This window comes from Carcharhinus amblyrhynchos, chromosome 16 (genome assembly GCF_965287045.1).
Source record: "Carcharhinus amblyrhynchos chromosome 16, sCarAmb.v2.hapA, whole genome shotgun sequence".
In the NCBI taxonomy this organism is placed as follows: Eukaryota; Metazoa; Chordata; class Chondrichthyes; order Carcharhiniformes; family Carcharhinidae; genus Carcharhinus; species Carcharhinus amblyrhynchos.
The window spans coordinates 5,119,103-5,139,975 of NC_137339.1; the positions used below are offsets into that span (position 1 = coordinate 5,119,103).

The 20,873-nt window shown below is 41.9% G+C and overlaps 1 protein-coding gene across 4 annotated transcripts in view; it reads right to left on the bottom strand.

Annotated features, from left to right (window-relative positions):
- LOC145353793 (arf-GAP with SH3 domain, ANK repeat and PH domain-containing protein 1-like) overlaps positions 1-20,873 on the bottom strand; it is a 196,398-nt gene that overhangs the window by 23,751 nt on the left and 151,774 nt on the right. For all 4 annotated transcript variants that reach the window (XM_080204605.1, XM_080204606.1, XM_080204604.1 and 1 more), the window contains 4 exons: positions 15,540-15,631; positions 10,939-11,125; positions 9,522-9,607; positions 330-445 (listed from right to left, as the gene is read on the bottom strand). In XM_080204605.1, the coding sequence (XP_080060731.1) occupies positions 330-445; positions 9,522-9,607; positions 10,939-11,125; positions 15,540-15,631 (481 nt within the window). The remainder of the gene's footprint in view (positions 1-329; positions 446-9,521; positions 9,608-10,938; positions 11,126-15,539; positions 15,632-20,873) is intronic.

Here is a 20,873-nt window from a genome sequence, read left to right on the forward strand (position 1 = left end):
GGTTCTGCACCATTCTCTCTGCCAACTTGGAATTCGGTTCCTCCACTGGAGTCTTCTTGAGATGCTAGCCAAAGTACCCCTCATCTTAGTGTTCCCAGGTTCCCTGCTTCTGTCTGAGGTCTGGACTGATGACTAGGACTACCACTGAACTCCCCAACTCTACTTGGATAACAAACTGTATTCACTGTCAAGCACCAGAGATTTCAGACTGCAAGTAACAAGAACCTGTAAGGTTAACTGAAAGTTCTGTATATTATTAAAGAAAGGTTTGTTGTTTGATGCAGAGGTGTTAGAATATATTCCAATGATCTGACTATTGCAGTACTTACGAATAGTGGTGTTGGCTTTGGCTCTCAGGAGTAGTTTCAGGCATTCTGTTTTATTGAATAAACAGGAGTAATGAACAGCTGTGTTTCCTTTCATGGTTTTCTTGCTGAGGTTTCCACTAGGATGCAAATAAAAAAAGCAGTCACACCATTCCTAATAAAGCAACATCTACCCACCTATTCTCCCAAACAGTAGAGAAAACTTCACCCCTGAGAAATGAGTTTCACATAATCTGGGATTGTACCTATACCTAGCTGTACTAACTTTGAATTGTGTATCTTACAATTTATTACAAAAAATAAAACTAGTTAGTTAAACCTGTAGATTACGACTGGATTATGTCTCTTGCTTGCACACTGTTATGGAGCTACTAGTTGTCTGGAGTTTTACTTGGACATCCATCCCTTCTTCCTCCCTGGAGATCAGTGATTATGCTACATTGACTGAAGGATGGAAGCTACCACAATAAGCAGAATCATGTTTAGCAGAAAGTCAATGTACACCATGTAATTCAATCAGGCTGGTCTGTACAGCCAGAATCAGCAATGCATGAATTCAGTCAATGCAATTGATTCTGGGTTGATTACCTCCTTCAATGTGAGCTTTAACATGGTAAAAGCCAATTGTGAACAAACACATTTCATGCATTCAGTACGTTAGCAAGTGAAGCAACAGGACAGAAATTGGCAGACAATCTCGTCAAAATGCAGACTAGATTTGGGTCGAATTTTTCTCAGGGTCTAAGTGTGTAGGGCTGGCTTTAAAAATGGCTGGTAGGACCCACATCTAGGATTCCCACCTGTATTCTTAGCACTGGCAATTTTCAATTTGCATGGGATACTGTGGGTAGGGAGCTACTATTATACTACTGTTGTCCCAATGTTCCTGGCACTGTTGAAGAAGCGGGCATTTTAAAATTACAACAATATTCAAGGCGTTGGGCTGGTTTTGAAATGTGATGTGAACCGTGGGGGAACCATGGTTTGGAGTCAGGAACTGTATCAAAGATAAATAAAAAAAAAACAAAAGAGAAAATGCTGGAAAATCTCAGCAGGTCTGGCAGCATCCGTGAGGAGAGAAAAGAGTTATGTTTTGAGTCCAGATGACCTGCTGAAAGTTTCTAACATTTTCGCTTTTTGTTTCAGATTCCAGCATTCACAGTAATTTGCTTTTATGCAGTAAATATAAAAGATGTTGCCACTTCACATGTCATAATGAAATGCTGTATCATAAGTTATATATATTTTTAACTACAGTGAATGATGATAAAACTTTGTTTTGAAAGGGTAAGTGATCATTAAATAGCATGGTTACCAGTTGTCACTTCTGATATCTGGCAAGCTGTGAATGAAATGAACGTAGGAGAAGCTATGAAGCTGGGCTAGCACTTAATATAAAAAAGGATAGCAAGAGTTTTTATAAATATATAAAAAGGAAGAGGCTGGCTAGGGTGAACGTTGGTCCTTTAGAGGATGAGAAAGGGGAGCTAGTGGTAGGGGATGGGGATATGGCTAAGGTCTTGAATAACTTTTTTGTTTCTGTCTTCACGGAGGAGGACGTGAATAATTTGCCGGGTGTTAGCGATGGAAAGGTGGTAGGACTGGAGGATCTTAATGACATTACTGTTACTAGAGAGGTGGTGCTCGACAGACTGGACGGGCTGATTGTGGACAAGTCCCCAGGACCGGATGGAATGCATCCGAGGGTTCTGAAAGAAATGGCAGAGGTGATAGTGGATGCCTTGGTGGTTATTTTCCAGATGTCGCTGGATTCCGGGGAAGTGCCGGAAGATTGGAAAACGGCTAATGTTACGCCGTTGTTTAAGAAGGGTGCCAGGCAAAAGGCGGGGAATTATAGGCCGGTTAGTTTAACGTCTGTGGTAGGTAAAATGTTAGAATCCGTCATTAAGGAGGAAATTGCGAGGCATCTTGAAGGGAATTGCTTGATAGGGCAGACGCAACACGGTTTCATTAAAGGGAAGTCGCGTCTGACAAATTTACTGGAGTTCTATGAGGATGTGTCTAGGGCAGTGGATAGAGGAGAGCCGGTGGATGTGGTCTTTCTGGATTTTCAGAAGGCGTTTGACAAGGTACCTCACAAGAGGTTATTGCAGAAGGTCAGGGGACATGGAGTTGGGGGTAGGGTGTTAGCGTGGATAGAGGATTGGTTGTCAAATAGGAGGCAGAGAGTGGGGGTCAATGGGTGCTATTCGGATTGGCGGTTGGTGACTAGTGGGGTGCCCCAGGGGTCGGTGCTGGGGCCTCAGCTATTTACCATTTATATAGATGATCTGGAGGAGGGAACCGAGTGCAGGGTGTCGAAATTTGCTGATGACACCAAGATTGGGGGAAAGGCAAATTGTGCGGAGGGTGTGGAGAGTCTGCAGAAGGATCTAGATAGGCTGGGCGAATGGGCCAGGAAATGGCAAATGGAATTTAATGTTGGCAAGTGTGAGGTGGTCCACTTTGGTAGGAAGAATGGTAGGAAGGACTATTACTTAAGTGGCGAAAAACTGCAGCAGGCGACGGTGCAGACGGACCTCGGGGTCCTTGTGCATGAGTCGCAAAAACCCAGCTTGCAGGTGCAGCAGGTGGTCAGGAAGGCGAATGGGATGCTGGCCTTCATAGCGAGGGGGATTGAATATAAAAGTAGGGAGGTCTTGCTGCAGCTGTATAGGGCATTGGTGAGGCCGCAGCTGGAGTACTGTGTGTAGTTTTGGGCGCCGCACCTGCGCAAGGATATTTTGGCCCTGGAGGGAGTGCAGAGGAGGTTTACTAGGCTGATAACGGAGTTGAGGGGATTGAGCTATGAGGAGAGGCTGAATAAACTAGGCTTGTACTCATTAGAGTTTAGAAGAATGAGGGGAGATCTCATTGAGACGTATAAGATGATGAATGGGATGGATAGGATAGAGGTGGAGAGACTCTTCCCGCTCAAAAAAGACAGTAGGACTAGGGGGCACAGCCTCAAGATAAAGGGGAGGCGGTTTAGAACGGAGTTGAGGAGGAACTTCTTCACTCAAAGGGTGGTGAATCTCTGGAATTCTCTGCCCGTTGAAGTGGTGGAGGCTGCCTCGCTAAATATTTTTAAGAAGCGGGTTGATGGGTTCTTGATAAGAGAGGGGATTAAGGGTTATGGGGAGAGGGCGGGAAAGTGGAACTGAGCCACGACAGATCAGCCATGATCTTATTGAGTGGCGGGGCAGGCTCGAAGGGCTAGATGGCCTACTCCTGCTCCTATTTCTTATGTTCTTATGTCATTGTGAAGGCAGGAAAGTCTGCTATTGCTTAGAGTATATTATCTACTGGATAAAGTGTTATTTAGTGTTGTACACTTTGGAACTGGCAAGGGTTTATGCAATGATAGTTCTATTTATGATGTTGATATCATCCCAATAGAAGTGCTCCATACAGTTCAGGGTTTGCCTATAGAAAAGATTTTGAGACCATAGAATTATTACCATAGTTATTACCATAGTTTTCAGACTCATCAGATTCTGCCTCCAGTAAGGAAATAGGAGTGAATGTACCCAATCATCACACAAACCAGTCTCCCATCCATTGACTCTGACTACACTTCCCGCTGCCTCGGAAAGCAGCCAGCATAATTAAGGATCCCACACACCCTGGACATTCTCTCTTCCATCTTCTTCCGTCAAGAAAAGGGTACAAAAGGCTGAAGTCACTTATCAATCGACCCAAGAACAGCTTCTTCCCTGCTGCTGTCAGACTTTTGAATGACTTACCGCGCATTAAGTTGATCTTTCTCTACATCTTAGCTATTAGTGTAACTATATTCTGCACTCTCTTGTTTCCTTCTCTATGAATGGTATGCTTTGTCTGTATAGCACGCAAGAAACAGTACATTTCTCTGTACGTTAATATATGTGACAATAATAAATCAAATCAAATCAAAATAACATGAAGAAAACATTGGGGTCATTTTTAAGAAATAAAGAAAAGGTTAACAGATGAATAAGGGATGAATAAACAGTGTTGTTTTTCAAATGATTAAAACACGGCACAGCGTGGATCAAACAAGCCGTTTTCACTGGCTGAAGTAATAGAAGCAAAGATGAAATAGATCAGAGTTAGTGACTGAAGCAGAAACCATAGACTTAATTTAATTTAACTTAATTTACTTAATCCATTGGGAGTAAGGGTGCAGATGGTAAGGCATGGGGAACATGGAATCAGGGTGTTAATCGTATATTAATTGTATTTTATTGAATGAAGGTGTGCAACATTAATTGTATTTGCTTGAGCCCCTTATATTTCGACATTGACTAAAACTGTGGTTGTTGATTCAAGACATGTATACTTTATAATGCGTAACCCCCATTATTAAATATAAAAGTTTTAAAGACTGGTTCCTGTTCCATTCTTCAACAGCTGGCTTTTTTCTAATATAACACATGGTTCCTTTGTGTGCTTTTTTTTGTTGACCACCCAACAATCCTACCTCTGTTAAAGCCTGCAGTGGGTGGGTTAAAGGTGGCTTTAGTTGAAATTGTTAACACAATAACTACCTACCAAAAAACAAACATCCTCTTGACCCTCCCCAAACTGTGCTCACATTTAAGAATAGGTTAGATAGGTGATAGATATAATACAAAGTAATGGAAACAGAGCAGGATCATGGAATTGAGTTTACTGTTCAACTGGGGAATTAAAACTAGTTATTGTGTAGAGAATCAAATGCAACACGGGCTAGTTAGACTAAATGGCCTATTCCTGTGTTATAATTGTATATAAGATTTTTGGCGTCTTTGAAACATCACATCAATTCAAAACTCTCAATCCACTTAGACCCACTGAAGATTTCCACTGTGTTTTTGGATACTAATAATAACAGGTAATGCAATGGATAAAACTGTATAGTCTTTACTTGGTTCCTGCAATTATTAGGTAATAAACTTCAGTTATAGTTGCCTGGAAAATATCCAGCTCAGGTGTGAAGACAGTTAAAATGCCCCAAGTCACTACCACTACTTGTGACTTACTCAGGTATCTGGCAAGGCAGACAATTTTCCAAATCTGACATGACTTTTCTTGTATAAATATGTTGGCTGGGGTCATCAGCCCTCGATCACTATTTTAACTCAAGCTTGCATGGGCTGGAAAAGTTAGGGCTTAGGAAAACGAAGAGGTCAGAACATACTTCTTTAAAACTTACTTTGTAAGGCCGAGGTAATGTAGAGTTGTCCTCTGAGTAATATCACAGCCTTCCAAGTTCTGAACTCCCTCCCCAACTCTCCTTTGAGATTCGTTCCCACAACTACCTTCATGCCAGCAGACAGCCAAGGGTCACACTTTTAAAAATTCATTTGTGGGATCTGGGCGTGACTAGCTGACCAGCATTTATTGTCCATCTGTAGTTACTGTTGAACTGAACAGCCATTTGAGAGGGCAGTTAACCATGTCACTGTGGCTGTAGGTCACATGTAGGCCAGACCACGTAAGGGTGACAGATTTCCTTTCCAAAAGGGTGTTAGTGAACTACATCCGACAATCAACAATGGTTTCATGATCATCAGTAGATTCTTAATTCCATTCAAAAAAAACTGAATTCAAATTCCACTATCTGCCACATTGGGATTTGAACCCAAGTCCCCAGAATATGAGCTGAGTTTCTAGATTAATAGTCTAGCAATAATACCACTAGGCCATCACCACCACCGAATTTGCAAGACATCAGCAACTGCTTTGCTGCTCACTTCTCAGCTGCTTCAGGTGGGAAATGGGCTGGTGGAGTGTTTATAATGCTATGAAGTTATATTACCTTAGTTCTCAAATTTACCCCGGTGAGTGCATTTCACACTCACCACCAAGACTTAGCGAAATCAATCTACTGCAGCTGCCCTCAGGATTAATTACATCTCCTCGGAAACTGCATGCTGTATATTCTATGAAAGTTTTTTTTTAGCCTTCTTTCCATATAGTTGCACAATGGGAACTGACTACTCTAAATGAAATGCTAAATGAAGCTGTGGTATTCATAAGAACATAAGAAATAGGAGCAGGAGTAGGCCATGTAGCCCTTTGAGCCTGCCCCGCCATTCAATAAGATCATGGCTGATCTGAAGTGGATCAGTTCCACTTTCCCACTTTCTCCCCATAACCCTTAATTCCCTTGTCTGTCAAAAACCTATCTACCCGTGTCTTAAATATATTTAGCGAGGTAGCCTCCACCACTTCAACGGGCAGAGAATTCCAGAGATTCACCACCCTTTGAGTGAAGAAATTCCTCCTCAACTCCGTTCTATACTGCGCACCCCCCTTATTTTGAGGCTGTGCCCTCCAGTCCTGCTGTCCTTTCTGAGCGGGAAGAATCTCTCTACCTCTACCCTATCCATCCCTTTCATTATCTTATACGTCTCTATAAGATCCCCCCTCATCCTTCTAAACTTCAACGAGTACAGACCCAGTCTATTTAGTCTCCCTTTATAGTCCAACCCCCCCATCTCCGGTATCAGCCTAGTGAACCTCCTCTGCACTCCCTCCAAGGCCAAAATATCCTTGCGCAAGTGCGGCGACCAAAACTGCACACAGTACTCCAGCTGCGGCCTCACCAGTGCCCTGTACAGTTGCAGCAAGACCTCCCTGCTTTTATATTCTATCCCCCTCGCTATAAAGGCTAGCATCCTATTCGCCTTCTTGACCTGCAGACTGGGTTTTTGCGACTCATGCACAAGGTCCCTCTGCACCGTAGCATGCTGCAGCTTTTCGCCCTTTAAAGAGTAATCCCTCCTACTATTATTTCTGCCAAAGTGGATAACGTCACACTTGCTAACATTGTACTCCATCTGCCAGGTCCTCGCCCACTCGCTCAGCCTATCCAGATCCCTCTGCAGACTTTCCACACCCTCCGCACAACTTGCTTTTCCACTCATCTTTGTGTCATCAGCAAATTTCGACACCCTACACTCAGCCCCCTCCTCCAGATCATCTATATAAATGGTAAATAGCTGAGGCCCCAGCACTGATCCCTGCGGCACTCCACTTGTCACCAACCGCCAATCAGAATAGCACCCACTGATACCAAACGTTGATACCCATTGATATTCAAACATGGTAAAGTGATGGAAAACATGCAAAACCTGAAGGACTTGAAAACATTAACAGAAAAATTTTGCGTTCAAAAGCAACAAATTGTGAATTCAGAGATCAACTCAACACTGCTACACCTGACTGGTCTGTTTGACAAGCATTTGGAATTGTACACTAACCTTGCTCTTCTTAACTTGGACAGCTGGAGGACAACAATAAAAAGAGCAGCCATTGGAAAGCAGAATTTCAAAGTAATAGAGAGGAATTGTGAAATATTAATTCAGAAATGTGCTGGTGAAGATGGAGATAGAGACAGCTAGTGATAAATGATGAAAGCTGACCTTCACTAAAAGCACATAAATAGAGGCATTTAAAATCAAGAACAGATTATTGCTCAGAAGGAATTGCAGGAGATGGCTGCCACCAAGCAGCAAAATGAAAGCATTTTGCATTATCAATGTGGGTTTTAAGTGTACCAAATGGAAGACTAAATTGAGTGTGGAATCAAGAGTGCAAAACAACACAATTATGAAGGACATTTGTACATAACTGTAGGGTAATATATTAACTGAAAAGTTATTGACCATGATGTAACAGTGACATCAGCAGAAGACCTTATAAAGCAGATTGAGCAGTCAGAAATCAGAAGAGGTTTGCCTCCTCAGTCGCCCATCGCCTATGTGGTGTATACAGCGTAAATAAGTCAGTTTGACATAACTACTTGAGTCTGGTTACAGTTTCTCTGAATTAGATACAGCATGCCTCCAGTATAGAAACAAAACCAACGTTACAAAGAACAGGAAATAACCATTTTAGTCTCTTCCAAGTTGCATGTATATTTCCACATCAGTGAAACTCTGAGAAAGTTTGAGGATCCCATGTCTGGAAGTTACATCAAATTCCAAAAACTTGATTTTTACTGGGTTGTGTGTTTTCATATTTACAGACCGCAAAAAAAAAGACTGACAATAGGTAAAGCAAATTAACCCCTCTCCAGTTCCTTGCTAAGGGTACCAAAGCTTCATGGTGGAAAAGTTATGCTAAAGCTTGGAAAAGAGAATGCAATGCTACCACAGTTGCAAAAATTTAGTCCACATGACATTTACAACTGAGGCAAAACTGGTCTGATTGACAAGCATTTTAAATTGTACACTAATCTTGCTAGTCTTAAATTGGGTAGAAAAAATCCTCAGAAGACATCTATTTCTAAATACATTTTCTATCACAACTGATGGGCCAGAACTTCTGAGGGGTGACAATCTTGATTACAGACAATCATACAGTGAAAAGTTTTCTTTCTTGCGTGCTATAGAGACAAAAACATACTGTTCATAGCGAAGGAAAGAAGACAATGCAAAATGTAGTGTTACAATCATAGCTAGGGTGTAGAGAAAGATCAACTTAATGCAAGGTAAGTCCATTCAAAAGTCTGACAGCAGCAGGGAAGAAGCTGTTCTTGAGTCAGTCGGTATGTGACTTCAGACTTTTGTATCTTTCTCCTGAAGGAAGAAGGTGGAAGACAGAATGTCCAGGTGTGTCGGGTCCCTAAATGTGGTGGTGGTAGTTGGGTAGTCAGTTGGGGTAGTCAAGGGGAAGGTTAGTAAGGTGGGAGAGGTTGGGTGATCACTGGGGTATGATGGGTCAGTGGGAGGCACTGGATGGTCAGTGGGTGAGTAGGATGTGTCTCGGAATCACATGGTCAATTGGAGGGGTCTGGGTAGTCAGTGAGTGTGGGAGGGTAAGCAGGGGGTAGGGGATAGTTGCAAGCGGTCAGGAAAGTTGTTGGTGGCATGAAAGCATAGGCGGGCAGGGGAGGTCCCATTGTGGGTCTGAGAGAGAAGAATCAGTATCAAAGTTGTCCAGAAGTTGGAAGTGCTTTTAATCCTTCTCACCATTCCACGGTAATGATTCTGTCAAGACAGTTGGAACCATTCAAAGTCTCAGATTTACACTGGAGTACTGGATGGCTCTCAATGCAGAGTAATTGTCCATCAGAAATTTGAACTTCCTGTGCAATTTTATTGCAGTCCTGGTATTGGAACTTCTGGGGTTCCCCAGCACATCCTCTGGGATACCTTCAGGTTGCCAGCAGCAGAGATCAGATGTGTGGGCCAGTGTGTTATAAGCCTGAAGACTGTAACTTACCAGTTTTGCACAAGAAAGTCCACAATGTGTAGGGAAGTGAGATCAGCAAGCTGTACGGCGAGATGAAGAGCAGTCTCTCCTGGTTCCTGTCAATCAAACACAAGTGTAAATAATAAGGGAGTGGAACTAATTTCATCACAATTTTAATATCTTTTTTCTTTGTTTTCTTTCATCAAAGTGAAGAATATTCATTCTGGGTAGAGAACACTTCCTGACTTAGGGCTCCCACTATCAATCTTTTTTGCAAACCAAGTAAACTAACTCAAATTAACGAGGATAAATTAAAAGGGATAGCTCCCAAAAAGGAAAGGAACCACCCAAAGCAAAAGGCAAAGTGGAAAGAAAACTTAAAACATTAAGTCATAATGTGATTAAAGGGGTCAATAATGCACCCACGTCCCTGCGGTGCCCAGCGGGCATGGAAGGGCCCCAGTACCAGCATCAAGTACTTTCAGACAGCTGCAAAGTTTCACCTACATTTTAAAAAATGACTCCAACTCACTAACTTCAGGATTTAACAGAGATGCATTTGGCTGTGCATGAGTAAACTGCTCGCTGGATTAATGTCATCATTAGAGAAGGTGGCCCGGGTATACACCTTAGATGCTAGTTTCATGATAATTGCATGTAAATGATGGCTTATTGACATTTAGATTTAAATCCTCTGGTACGAGTTTCCAGCAGATTGGGAAACTGGCAACAAAAGGAACCCACTCTGAGTTCCCACCCACAATTCCCTCACCCTGACCTTCCACCCAGATTCTCCCCCATCCTGATCTTCTACCCACAACCCTCTTGCCCCAACCTTATACCCACAATCTCCCTCCATCCTGTCCTTTCACCCACAATCTCTCCACCCTTGTCTTCTGCCCACGATCTGCCCATTATCCTTCCTGTCATAATCTTCACCCAAAACCCCATGTCCTCAGCACACATCCCTTCTTCCTTTCTACTGCCTGGTTACCAGCTCTGGCCTTTCTGCCCAGCTGTTAGCCAGAATCTCAAACTGCTTGCTTTTCAGGAAACAAAGAAATAACATTTAAATAGGGTTCTCCAATTTAATTTGCTAGGATCTCCAAGTTATCCATTTTTCTGGGCACTCCAATCGTTCCTTTATAAATATAATCTTTATAATCTCAAGAGCATTGAACTTCTTGGTGACTTGGGTAACATTCCTTCCAACCAACATTAAAGAAAAACAAATGAATTGCCATTCATCTCATTTCGTTCCCGTTTGTCAATTATTGCTATAATTGTCTAAACAACAGTACTCACTGGCTACCACATACCATTGTGTGTGAAAAAATTTGGAAAGTTCCCCTGAAACTTAATAAAGTACAGTACGAATGGACATTTATTTGTCCTTCAGTAAACCACTCTATGGAAGTCAGTTTGGTCTGACCAGTGCCACTCTTACCTGTGTGTATGATGGCAGTGATTCACTAAGGTTGACCTTTTCTGCATAGGCCTGTATCAAGGCAAATATATCCTTGCATTTTACAGCAGTGTACAAATTATTCAATTTTGTCACAGGAGCACTATTGTTCTGTTTCACATATTGACGATCTATGTATTTTGAAATGATGTAATCTTTTCGCATTGTCCTTTAAAATAACAGAACATCTCAGTCAGTTTAGAGTTAGGTAAAATGATGTCCAAATGAAAGACTGCTATTTCACAGTTGCCTGATGTGGATGTGCCCTGTTGTAAAAAAGAATTGTAACTAAAATGAAGATGAGATGCATGCAGCAAGAAACAGAACAATGCTGGTTTGGGGCCTATAAATTCTATCATATAGAGCTCAGATCTCAACGAAAGGGAAGTCAAGAAGTGTAAGGCATGCTTTATCCCTCAGAAAGGAAGTGAAACATTAGATGTTATTCAGACTGCAGTCACTGGGTCATAGACTTTCACCGTTTGGGAGGAAGATGTGGGGAGATTCTGGTGTGGTGGTAAAGTCACTGGATCAATGAATCAGAGGTCCAGGTTATTATTCTGAGGATATTTGTTCAAATACAACCACTTCAGCTAAATTCAAGTAATAAATTTGGAACATAAAGCTTGAGTCAGTGTGATCAAAAAACCCCGCTGGTTCACTCATGCCCTTTAGGGAAGAAAATCTGCTATCCTTACCCGGATTGCCCTACACGTGACTCCAGACGCACAGCAATGTAGTTGACTGAAATGGCCCAGCAAGCTACTCAGTTCAAAGGCAATTAGAAATGAATAACAAATATTGGCATTGTCAACGATGCAGAATTAGAAAAAGTGATAGCCCGATGAATCCTATTGGTCAGCAGAAAAAATGCACAATACTGGAAGCATAAAGAATGTAGGAATTTCAAAATAACATTGACTGACAGGCAACAGAAACAAAGAACTTTTATTCCTGCTTTACATATGTGTTACATGCGATTGCAATATATTCACCATAAAATAAAGATTTATATCCTTTTTATGCCAGAAACAATCTTAATCAAGCAAATTGGGATTTCTTGATTTATTATAGTCACATGTATGAGTATACAGTGAAAAGTATTGTTTCTTGCATGCTACACAGACAAAGCATACTGTTCATAAGAAGGAAAGGAGAGGGTGCAGAATGTAGTGTTACAGTCATAGCTAGGGTGTAGAGAAAGATCAACTTAATGCGAGGTAGGTCCATTCAAATATCTGACGGCAGCAGAGAAGCAGCTGTTGTTCCCTGATGATGCACAGATGCTGGCATTGGACTGGGGTAAACACAGTAAGAAGTCTCACAACACCAGATTAAAGTCCAATCAATTGACTATCAAATAAACCACTATCAAATAAACTGGTTGGACTTTAACCTGGTATTGTGAGACTTCTCACTGTGTTCCCTGATGAACCAGGTTTGTGTTGCATTGCTGGTGAAGAATGATTGACACATTACAAGTCACAACACTCAAAATTGTTTCACTGCATGATATACTTTGAGGCATAATGGTGAAGTGATATGGCACTATACAAATGTGAGTATTATATATTTAAAATAGAAACATAGAAAATAGGAACAGAAGGCCATTCGGCTCGATCAGCCTGCTCTGCCATTCATTATGATCATGGCTGTTCATCCAATTTAGTAACCTGATCCCCCACCCACCCACCCCGCATCTCAGTCCCAAATGGTCTACCCCATATCCTCAGACTATGACCCCTGCTTATGGACTCCCTGGCCACTGGGGATATCCTTCTTGCATCTACCCTATCTCATCCTGCTAGAATTTTTCAGTTTCTATGAGATCTTCCCCGCTCCATCATTCTTTTAAACTCCAGCAAATATAATCCTCACCAACTCAATCTCTCCTCATCCATCAGCCCCATCATCCCAGGAATCAGTGTGGTAAACCTTTGCTGTATTCCCTCTGAAATTTTCACAGTGTCAGGCCTGAAATGTCATGAACCATAATCCACATGAGGGATCCTTTTTAAATTCAATTTCAAAAGGTCTTCCTTGGGCCTGCCCTCTTCCCCCATGCTAAGGTATCCTGCCAGCCAATCTCTATAGCCCTCATATTCTCCCATGACAAGCTATGGCTCTTCCACACCCAACCAGTTACACTGAGATCGGGGCACCCTTTTTAAAGGGTTACCCCCCCTCCCAATCAACATTGGCATCTCCCTCTCCTCCACCATAACAGTACTCACTGTCATGTCCCTCACTTCTCCCCACTCCACCCCCCAAAAGTCAGCGCCATCATTTCCTCCCCCCTTCATTGAATGCCATCCCGTCCCTTCCTACGAAGCTCCCATTAGGGTCTGCCCTTCCTCCAGCACAGGGTGACATTGCCAGATCAGCGCTGTGCCAACCTGGCCATGCCAGGGGACTGTCCAAACATGTCCCTCTTCCTAGGAGCTATACTTACACCCTTAGAGGGATCCCCTCGAGAGGTTCACATCTGGGTGAACCTGTTATAAACCTTGCAAACATGATATCATGTGAACAAGGTTTGAGAATATGGCATCAGGGAGGTGGTCATGTGTGGAGGGGGTGTTAATTAGATTGAAATTTATTCAAATCCATTAAAGTGAGTTTCCCACCCATTGTGGGTATCAACTTTGCTACGTCACCTGAGCAAGAACATCCTTCTTCAGATAAGGAGATCAAAGCTGCACACAATAAACCAGGTGTGGCCTAACCAAGATCTTGATTAACTGCAGCAAGACATCCCTGTTACTTTACTCAAATCCAATCGTTATGAAGGCCAACATATCATTTGTTGCCTTTATCACCTGTTACGCTTGCATGCTTACTTTCAGTGACTGGTGTACAAGGACCCCCAAGTCTTGATGAACATTCCCCTCTCTCAATCTATAGCCATTCATATAATAATCTGTTTTCTGTTTTTGCTACCAAAGTGGATAACTTCACATTTATCCACATTATACTACTTCTGCCATGCATTTGCCCATTCACTCAATTTGTTTAAATCATACTTTTACATGAAAGCATTCCCTACATTGCTATCCCTGCACAAGCATCTGTACTTGATGATGGAAATCCTTTCAGGTCCATGCTGTGCAGGCACAATGGCTCCTGACCCAGGAAATGGGGTAGGTTGAAGAGTATATGGCAAATTATACATAAGCTCCAGGCATTGGGGCTCTTCTAGGAAAAGAAGAACCCTCCTCAGACAGCACAATATATTAGCTAGTCATTACTTAAAAACATATCCTTGTGAATTAGCAGGGGCCACAGCCAGCCTAACATATCTTCCTCAAAAATAGTCTTATGCCTATACTCTTTCCTTGGTTGTTCTACACATCTTATGGTTGCACATTGTATAATTATAATTGTGGTGTAAATGTACAGTGCCACAAGACCAATGCATTATCGTGGTGTGTTTGAAGATTCCAAGAGTTAATTAATATGTATGAAGCACAACAGATTAATGGGAGCTCTACAGGTGAGAGAGATTAAAATTTACTTGATGATATCTTATTTTACTTAGTGATAGTGTATCTTGGCCTTGGAGCGAGTGCAGAGAAGGTTCACTAGTTTGATACTGGAGATGAGGGCGCTAGCTTATGAGGAGAGATTGAATAGACTGGGTCTGTGCTCGTTGGAGTTTAGAAGGCTGAGGGGGGATCTTATAGAGACATGTAAGATAATAAAGGGGCTAGATAGGATAGAGTTAGAGAGATTCTTCCCGCTCAGAAAGGATAGCAGAACTAGAGGGCACAGCCTCAAAATAAGAGTGGGGGGGGGGGGGCGCAGTTTAGATCGGAGTTGAGGAGGAACTTCTTCACTCAAAGGGTGGTGAGTCTCTGGAATTCTCTATCCATTGAAGTGGTGGAGGCTATCTCGCTGAACATATTTAAGTCACGATAGATAGGTTTCTGACAGACAAGGGAATTACGGGTTATGGGGAGAAAGCGGGGAAGTGGAACTGATCCACTTCAGATCAGCCATGATCTTGCTGAATGGCGGGGCAGGCTCAAAGGGCTAGACGGCCTACTCCTGCTCCTATTTCTTATGTTCTTATGATACGAACTTTCACTGACAATTTTTTAAGTTAAAAACAAGTGGATCACAGGACAGAAATTCTATGTGCCAGCTTTATATGCAAAAGTTTCAAATGCATTTTTGCTTTTAACAATGTTTGTAAGGAATAATTTTATTGTAAGAGTATTTAGCATGTTTTATTTTTTAAATATGTATTCAATATGCTATTATTGAATTCTATTATTTAATAATTCTACCATTTGAATCTGTATTCAACGTTCTGTATAAATGCTCTAAATCTCCTTGGAATCCAAATAATAAGCTGCTCTCCTTTGTTGCTAGGACAATGAAGATATGAATAAGTCTGGAAAGATCCTTGACGTTGCTGTATAGAGTGATAAATTGGCAGTCTGTGTGAAATCGGCACCAAGAATGAACACTAAGGGAATGAATGCATTTAACGAAAGCCATGTGGCCTTGAACCAATTAGTGTCAGTGCTTCTTTTTAAAATTTTCTATCAATCTACAATTTCCAATTGGTATTTACTCACATGGGACTGTCTGTTCTTGGTTTTACTGATGAACTTGGGAGATTAGCCTCCATTAGTTCATTAAATCTGGTGTTTCCAACATTCTTTGCCACCTGGAAGAAAAATACATGTGTCAGAAACTATTCTACAGAATTCCTCCTCAGAAATCCTTCCATTCTTAGAAAACCATATGTAATGTAAGCACAGGAGCGACTGCGTTTCTCACTCATGTGTTTTGAAGCATGGGCAAACATTCCTTCTCCGAGCTCCACTGGATCAATCAGACTGCTTAAAAATGATGATTTAACATTTTTTAAAAATGATTTGACATTTTTAAAAAATTTGATTTGATTTATTACTGTCACATGTATTAGTATACAGAGAAAAGTATTGTTTCTTGCATGCTTTACAAAGCATACTGTTCATAGAAAAGGAAATGAGACAGTGCACAACATAGAGTTACAGTCATAGGTAGGGTGTACAGAAAGATCAACTTAATATATGGTAGGTCTATTCAAAAGTCTGAAGAAGCCATTCTTGAGTTGGTTCGTACTTGACCTCAGACTTTGTATCTTTTTCCCCGACGGAAGAAGGTGGAAGAGAGGATGTCTGGGGTGCGTGGGGTCCTTAATTATGCTGGCTGCTTTGCTGAGGCAGAGGGAAGCGTACAGAGTCAATGGATAGTTTGTGTGCAACAGCTATATAATAGTGCAACAATATGTTTTTTTTCTGTTTTACATTGATTGGTAAATATATCTTCAATTCTAATGTTTATTAGCATTTTAACTGCAATTACTGTTATGCTGAGTATAAGAGCTTTGAATTAAACTGAAGTTCAGTCCGAATGTGATTTAAACTGAGCACACAGGTTGAATGGCTGCACAATGAGAAAACAGTGGGATATTATGGCCTCGCTGGGGACAGACTGGAAATTCCTGCCCAGGCGAACGGGGATTTCTGTTGTTGGATCCTTGCCCGCTCTGATTCTGAGGTGCAAGGTGGTAGAGTTCCGGCCTTTGTTTGTTGCAGATTGCTACATTGTGGGGCACCCTATGCCCTGTCCCTTGTTTATGATTGGCCATTGTTGGTTTGCTACAACAATGTGGGACATTTATGAGCATTTGATTCAGTGGAGGAAATGTGAATATGCCATGGAACTGTTTATCTCACTGAAGAGTGCAGATTTGCTGAAAATGTTAGGAACCACTGGTCTAATGTACATTGCCGTTTACATTCAATCTTAGTTTTGATGAATGGTACTGGAGGAGCACTGTGGTTGTGAGGGTCTGCCCACCCTGCTTCTGGCTGAATCTTGGGTTTCAGTGTTTCAATATGGAGATGTTTCCATATTTGGGGATTGTTAGTGCATCTCCTTACTATTGGGGGGCATGTGGAGTTGGTTGTATGACATGAGGGCTGTGTGGTATTTGTTTTTTTCTATGTTATCCTTGCACTTACACCAAGGGAGTACAATTTTTAGTACCCTTCACTTTATTTTTTAGATGAGTAGTGCCACAGCAGGGTGGCAGGAAAATATTTTGGCAGAGATAAAATCAGAAATGTTGGAAAATCTCAGCCTTGTTAGGCTGTCTTCTATTTTGATTTGACTGTGTGGGCGGTGACAGTGGGTTACTTGATTACTTGGCTCATGAAATGTACGGTGGGCATAATATCATGTTGTTAGGGTTTCTTTGATGGGTCGGATCTCATTTTTGGTAGAGCCTAAATGGCACCTCTGTGGTGCCTAGAGACAGGGATAGTTTTCTTTGTTCAATCTATAAGAATGTGGTGAGTATTTTTGGTTGTTGGCCCTTATTCAAGTGTGTCTTTGAGTAGGTTAGTGCAGGGAGTAGGGGACAGAGGGGCACTCTGACCTATTTCTTGTGGGGTTGTGCTGTTCTGTTCCTGGTATCCTTCCTAAAAAACTGTATGCTGAAAGTCATTAGATATAAGCTCTGATTTGTTATAGCTAATCCTTATCTTGTTGGATGGAGGAGCTTCGTTTCTCTCCAGAAGATAATGTGTGGATGGGTGTCTTGACAATTCTTCTTCTCCTGGTCAGTAGGGTTTCCTTGGTGGAAAATGGTCTAAGTTTTCCAGTGAGGGGGTGTCTGATTGGTACCTGTGATATGGTTGGGGAGGAGGGAGGTTTGCTGTGTTATGAGCCTAGGCGAGGTGTATGAATCCTTGGCTTACTGATTCCTGTATATGAGAGCATATACTGCCATACCATTTCTTGCACTAATTGCAGTATCTTGGTGTTCCTCTTTTTCTGGGTTATCCTTTCATTGCTTGGATGTTCTGGGATGTTGAGTTAGGCCCAGATTCATTGCATATTACCCCATAAAGGATCTCAGATATAGTGCAGCTCTGTCCCTGTTATCCTGTGAGGAGGATGTGCACCATGAGACCATGTGCTTGTGGTTTTATCTTGTTATGCTAAGATCCTCCACTCTTTTTGGTATCTTTTAGTGTAGGAGAGAGACACCAACTACAGTGATTGTTATGATTGATAATTTGAACAATTTGTATGAATATTTGCTCGTCTTTTTATATTCCATTTATGTGGAATAATGATTACTCTGTACTGTACTGGATTTTGGAATTTGTTGCTTTTTGGGTAAAATGTAAAACTTTCAATAAAAACATTCTAAAAAAAGAAAATCACACATAACTCATTACTAACTATTCAAAACCTGACATGTTTTATGTGGTAAATGGGATAAAACCTTGATAAATACACATCTTTGTGTCTATTAAGTTATTTTTAAATGTATTACTGTGTTCAGTAAATTGAGGCAGGCCAGTACTGTCATTTATATCCACTTACTGTCCTGCCAGCACTGAGTTCAGACAGAGCATATATAGCCCTAGTTACATACAGTCGAAAGCTCCTCTATACTATACTATTCTCTTATTATATCCCATAACCTCCACTTCCAGAAAACTATCCTCTGTTGCACCAGCATTTCCATTTTCCACATGAACTATTTTTGTAGCCTGAAGAAGACTGTCAACTTTGTGTCAGATTATGAGTAATTTGTGAGTCTTGGATCCTCAATCACTTGGAACTTGGTTGAGAGTACTCATTTCACCAAGGAATCCTCCTGTCTGGATGAAAATAGAGATCCTTGAAGTGAGAGCATTTGTTTATCTCAATGTACAATCATCTTATATTTAATTATAGGCACTGCACAAGTAACTGTCATCTTTTTAAAAAAATCAGAATGGAATTGACTGTAATTTTAAGATATTGAAAAGCACACTTATTGGCAAGAAACTCAGGCTTGATAATGAAATAAGCTGTAGTTATCATTTTGGAGAGTGTCAAAGATTAAATAACAAAGGGCTTAATAATTTTTGGGTTCCAACTTTGTGTCCTATCTGCGTCACTCATGCACCACAATATTCAAATGTAGATGCTCTAATTGAATTGACAGGAAGCTCATTGTCCAATTAATGCTGTTGAATTTTGTCAGGATGGGGGAGTGGGGATGCCTGCTGAGCATGATCACCAAAGGCAGACAGCAGCCATGGTGGGGCCTGCTACTGCCTTGCTGAAAAGAGGAGGCAACACATCAGAAGACCAGCAGCATTGCCGCGCACAGGGAGTGGCTAACCAGTCAGTGCCAGTCGCATGCAAAGGCAATGGAGGCATAGTGGTAATCTGACTGGAATAGTCATCCAGAGGCCCAAGTTAATGCCCTGAGGTCCTAATCTCAAATCCCACCAAGGAAACTGGTGGAATTTAAATGCAATTAATAAATTTGGAATTGAAAGCTGTTTTCGGTAATGGTGATTATGAAACTATTGACAACTATCATAAAAATCCATCACATTCACTAGTGCCATTTGGGAAAGGAAATCTGTCTGGTATGGCCTACATGTGACTCCAGATCCACAGCAATGTGGTTGATTCTCAATTGCTATCACAAATGATCTAGCAAGTCATTCAGCTAAAGGGCAATTTAGGAGTGGGCAACAAATGGGCAACCCACCAATGGCGCCCAGTAATGGGCCTTGCCCGGGGTCAATATTGGGAGCAGAAATCCCTCTTCTCTGAGAGCTGCCTGCAATCAGAGGCCAATAGCTCTTCATTGCTGTTAACACTACTCGAGGAGCAGTGTTAGCTGCCAGCAATGCAATCACTACAGAAGCAGCATGAGGGACCTGGCCACAGGTGAGTGAGAGTAGGATGGGGATCATAGGGAGAAAGTTGTTGGCTGCAGATATGGAGGCAGATGTGTGAGAAGGGCAGTGTGTGAGGCTGTCAGCGGGCCCCCACACCTGGTGCCAAAAAGGGAAGCTCTCTCCTCATGCGCCTATAAGCAAATGCAATACATTTTTCTTTCTACGCTCAGCAGATGACAACTGCTCCACCCATCCTGGCCAGCGGCAAGGGAATGATGTCTTCAAATTGCATTGGGGTGTGAAAATCATGCACAAGCCTTCTCAGCTCAAACTCAATCAGGGCAGAGGAGGGAAAGTTGTGGGGTCCCAACCTGCACTCCCTAGCATAATTAAATGCCCCTCAGCCTCCAAACTCACTTTGAGAGAGGACTTTAAATTCCACCCAACAGCCAGGATTTTCCATGCCCAATTGTAATGGGCGTGTTCGGTAGCAAGATCAGAGAATGTCACACGAAGGTTCTAAATGTATTTCCTGACAATGTGAATCCAGGACACGATTGTCCCCTCCCCACACCAATCACTGGCCATGTTTCCCGCCATCAAACTTCGGGAACTTAATTTTTAAAAATTAGTATCACACTATCAGAGTCACATCACCCCTCCTCGTCAAATTTAGCACTGAGGGCAAGCGTGAAGCAAGGACAAGGGTTTCAGTGCAGGTGGAAAAGCAGCAAAGACTAAAGGAAGTACACAAGTACATGATTGCTGGGGGGAGGGCTTGAAGAAACCTGCCATACTTGAAAAAGAATTTTCAAGTTTGATCATTCTTCAACAGCTGAGACCATTTAGCTTCTGAAGCAATTATGTCCATTCAAGCAATGCAAATTCCTGATAGTGCCACTGATTGCTCCTGAACTTTCCATCCTCCAGGGGCAGGCTGCAAATTAAGCAAGAGTTTTATGGGACTGCAGAACAAGTGGGCGACTGGGTAAGTTAGATTGTCCCTTACAAGAGATGGCATGGAACAGTCAGGAGGCATACTGAATCCCTTGCATTGTGATAATTCAAGCTTTGATCAGTATCTTCATGATTCAAGCAAACTGCGCAGCCTTGGAGTGTAGATAAGGACAATACCTGGTCCTGAGCTGAGAGCACGGATATATTCAAGTAGCCAAAACTGTTGCCACTTACAGTTACGTGAGATGAGGTGGAGATTTGGTCAGG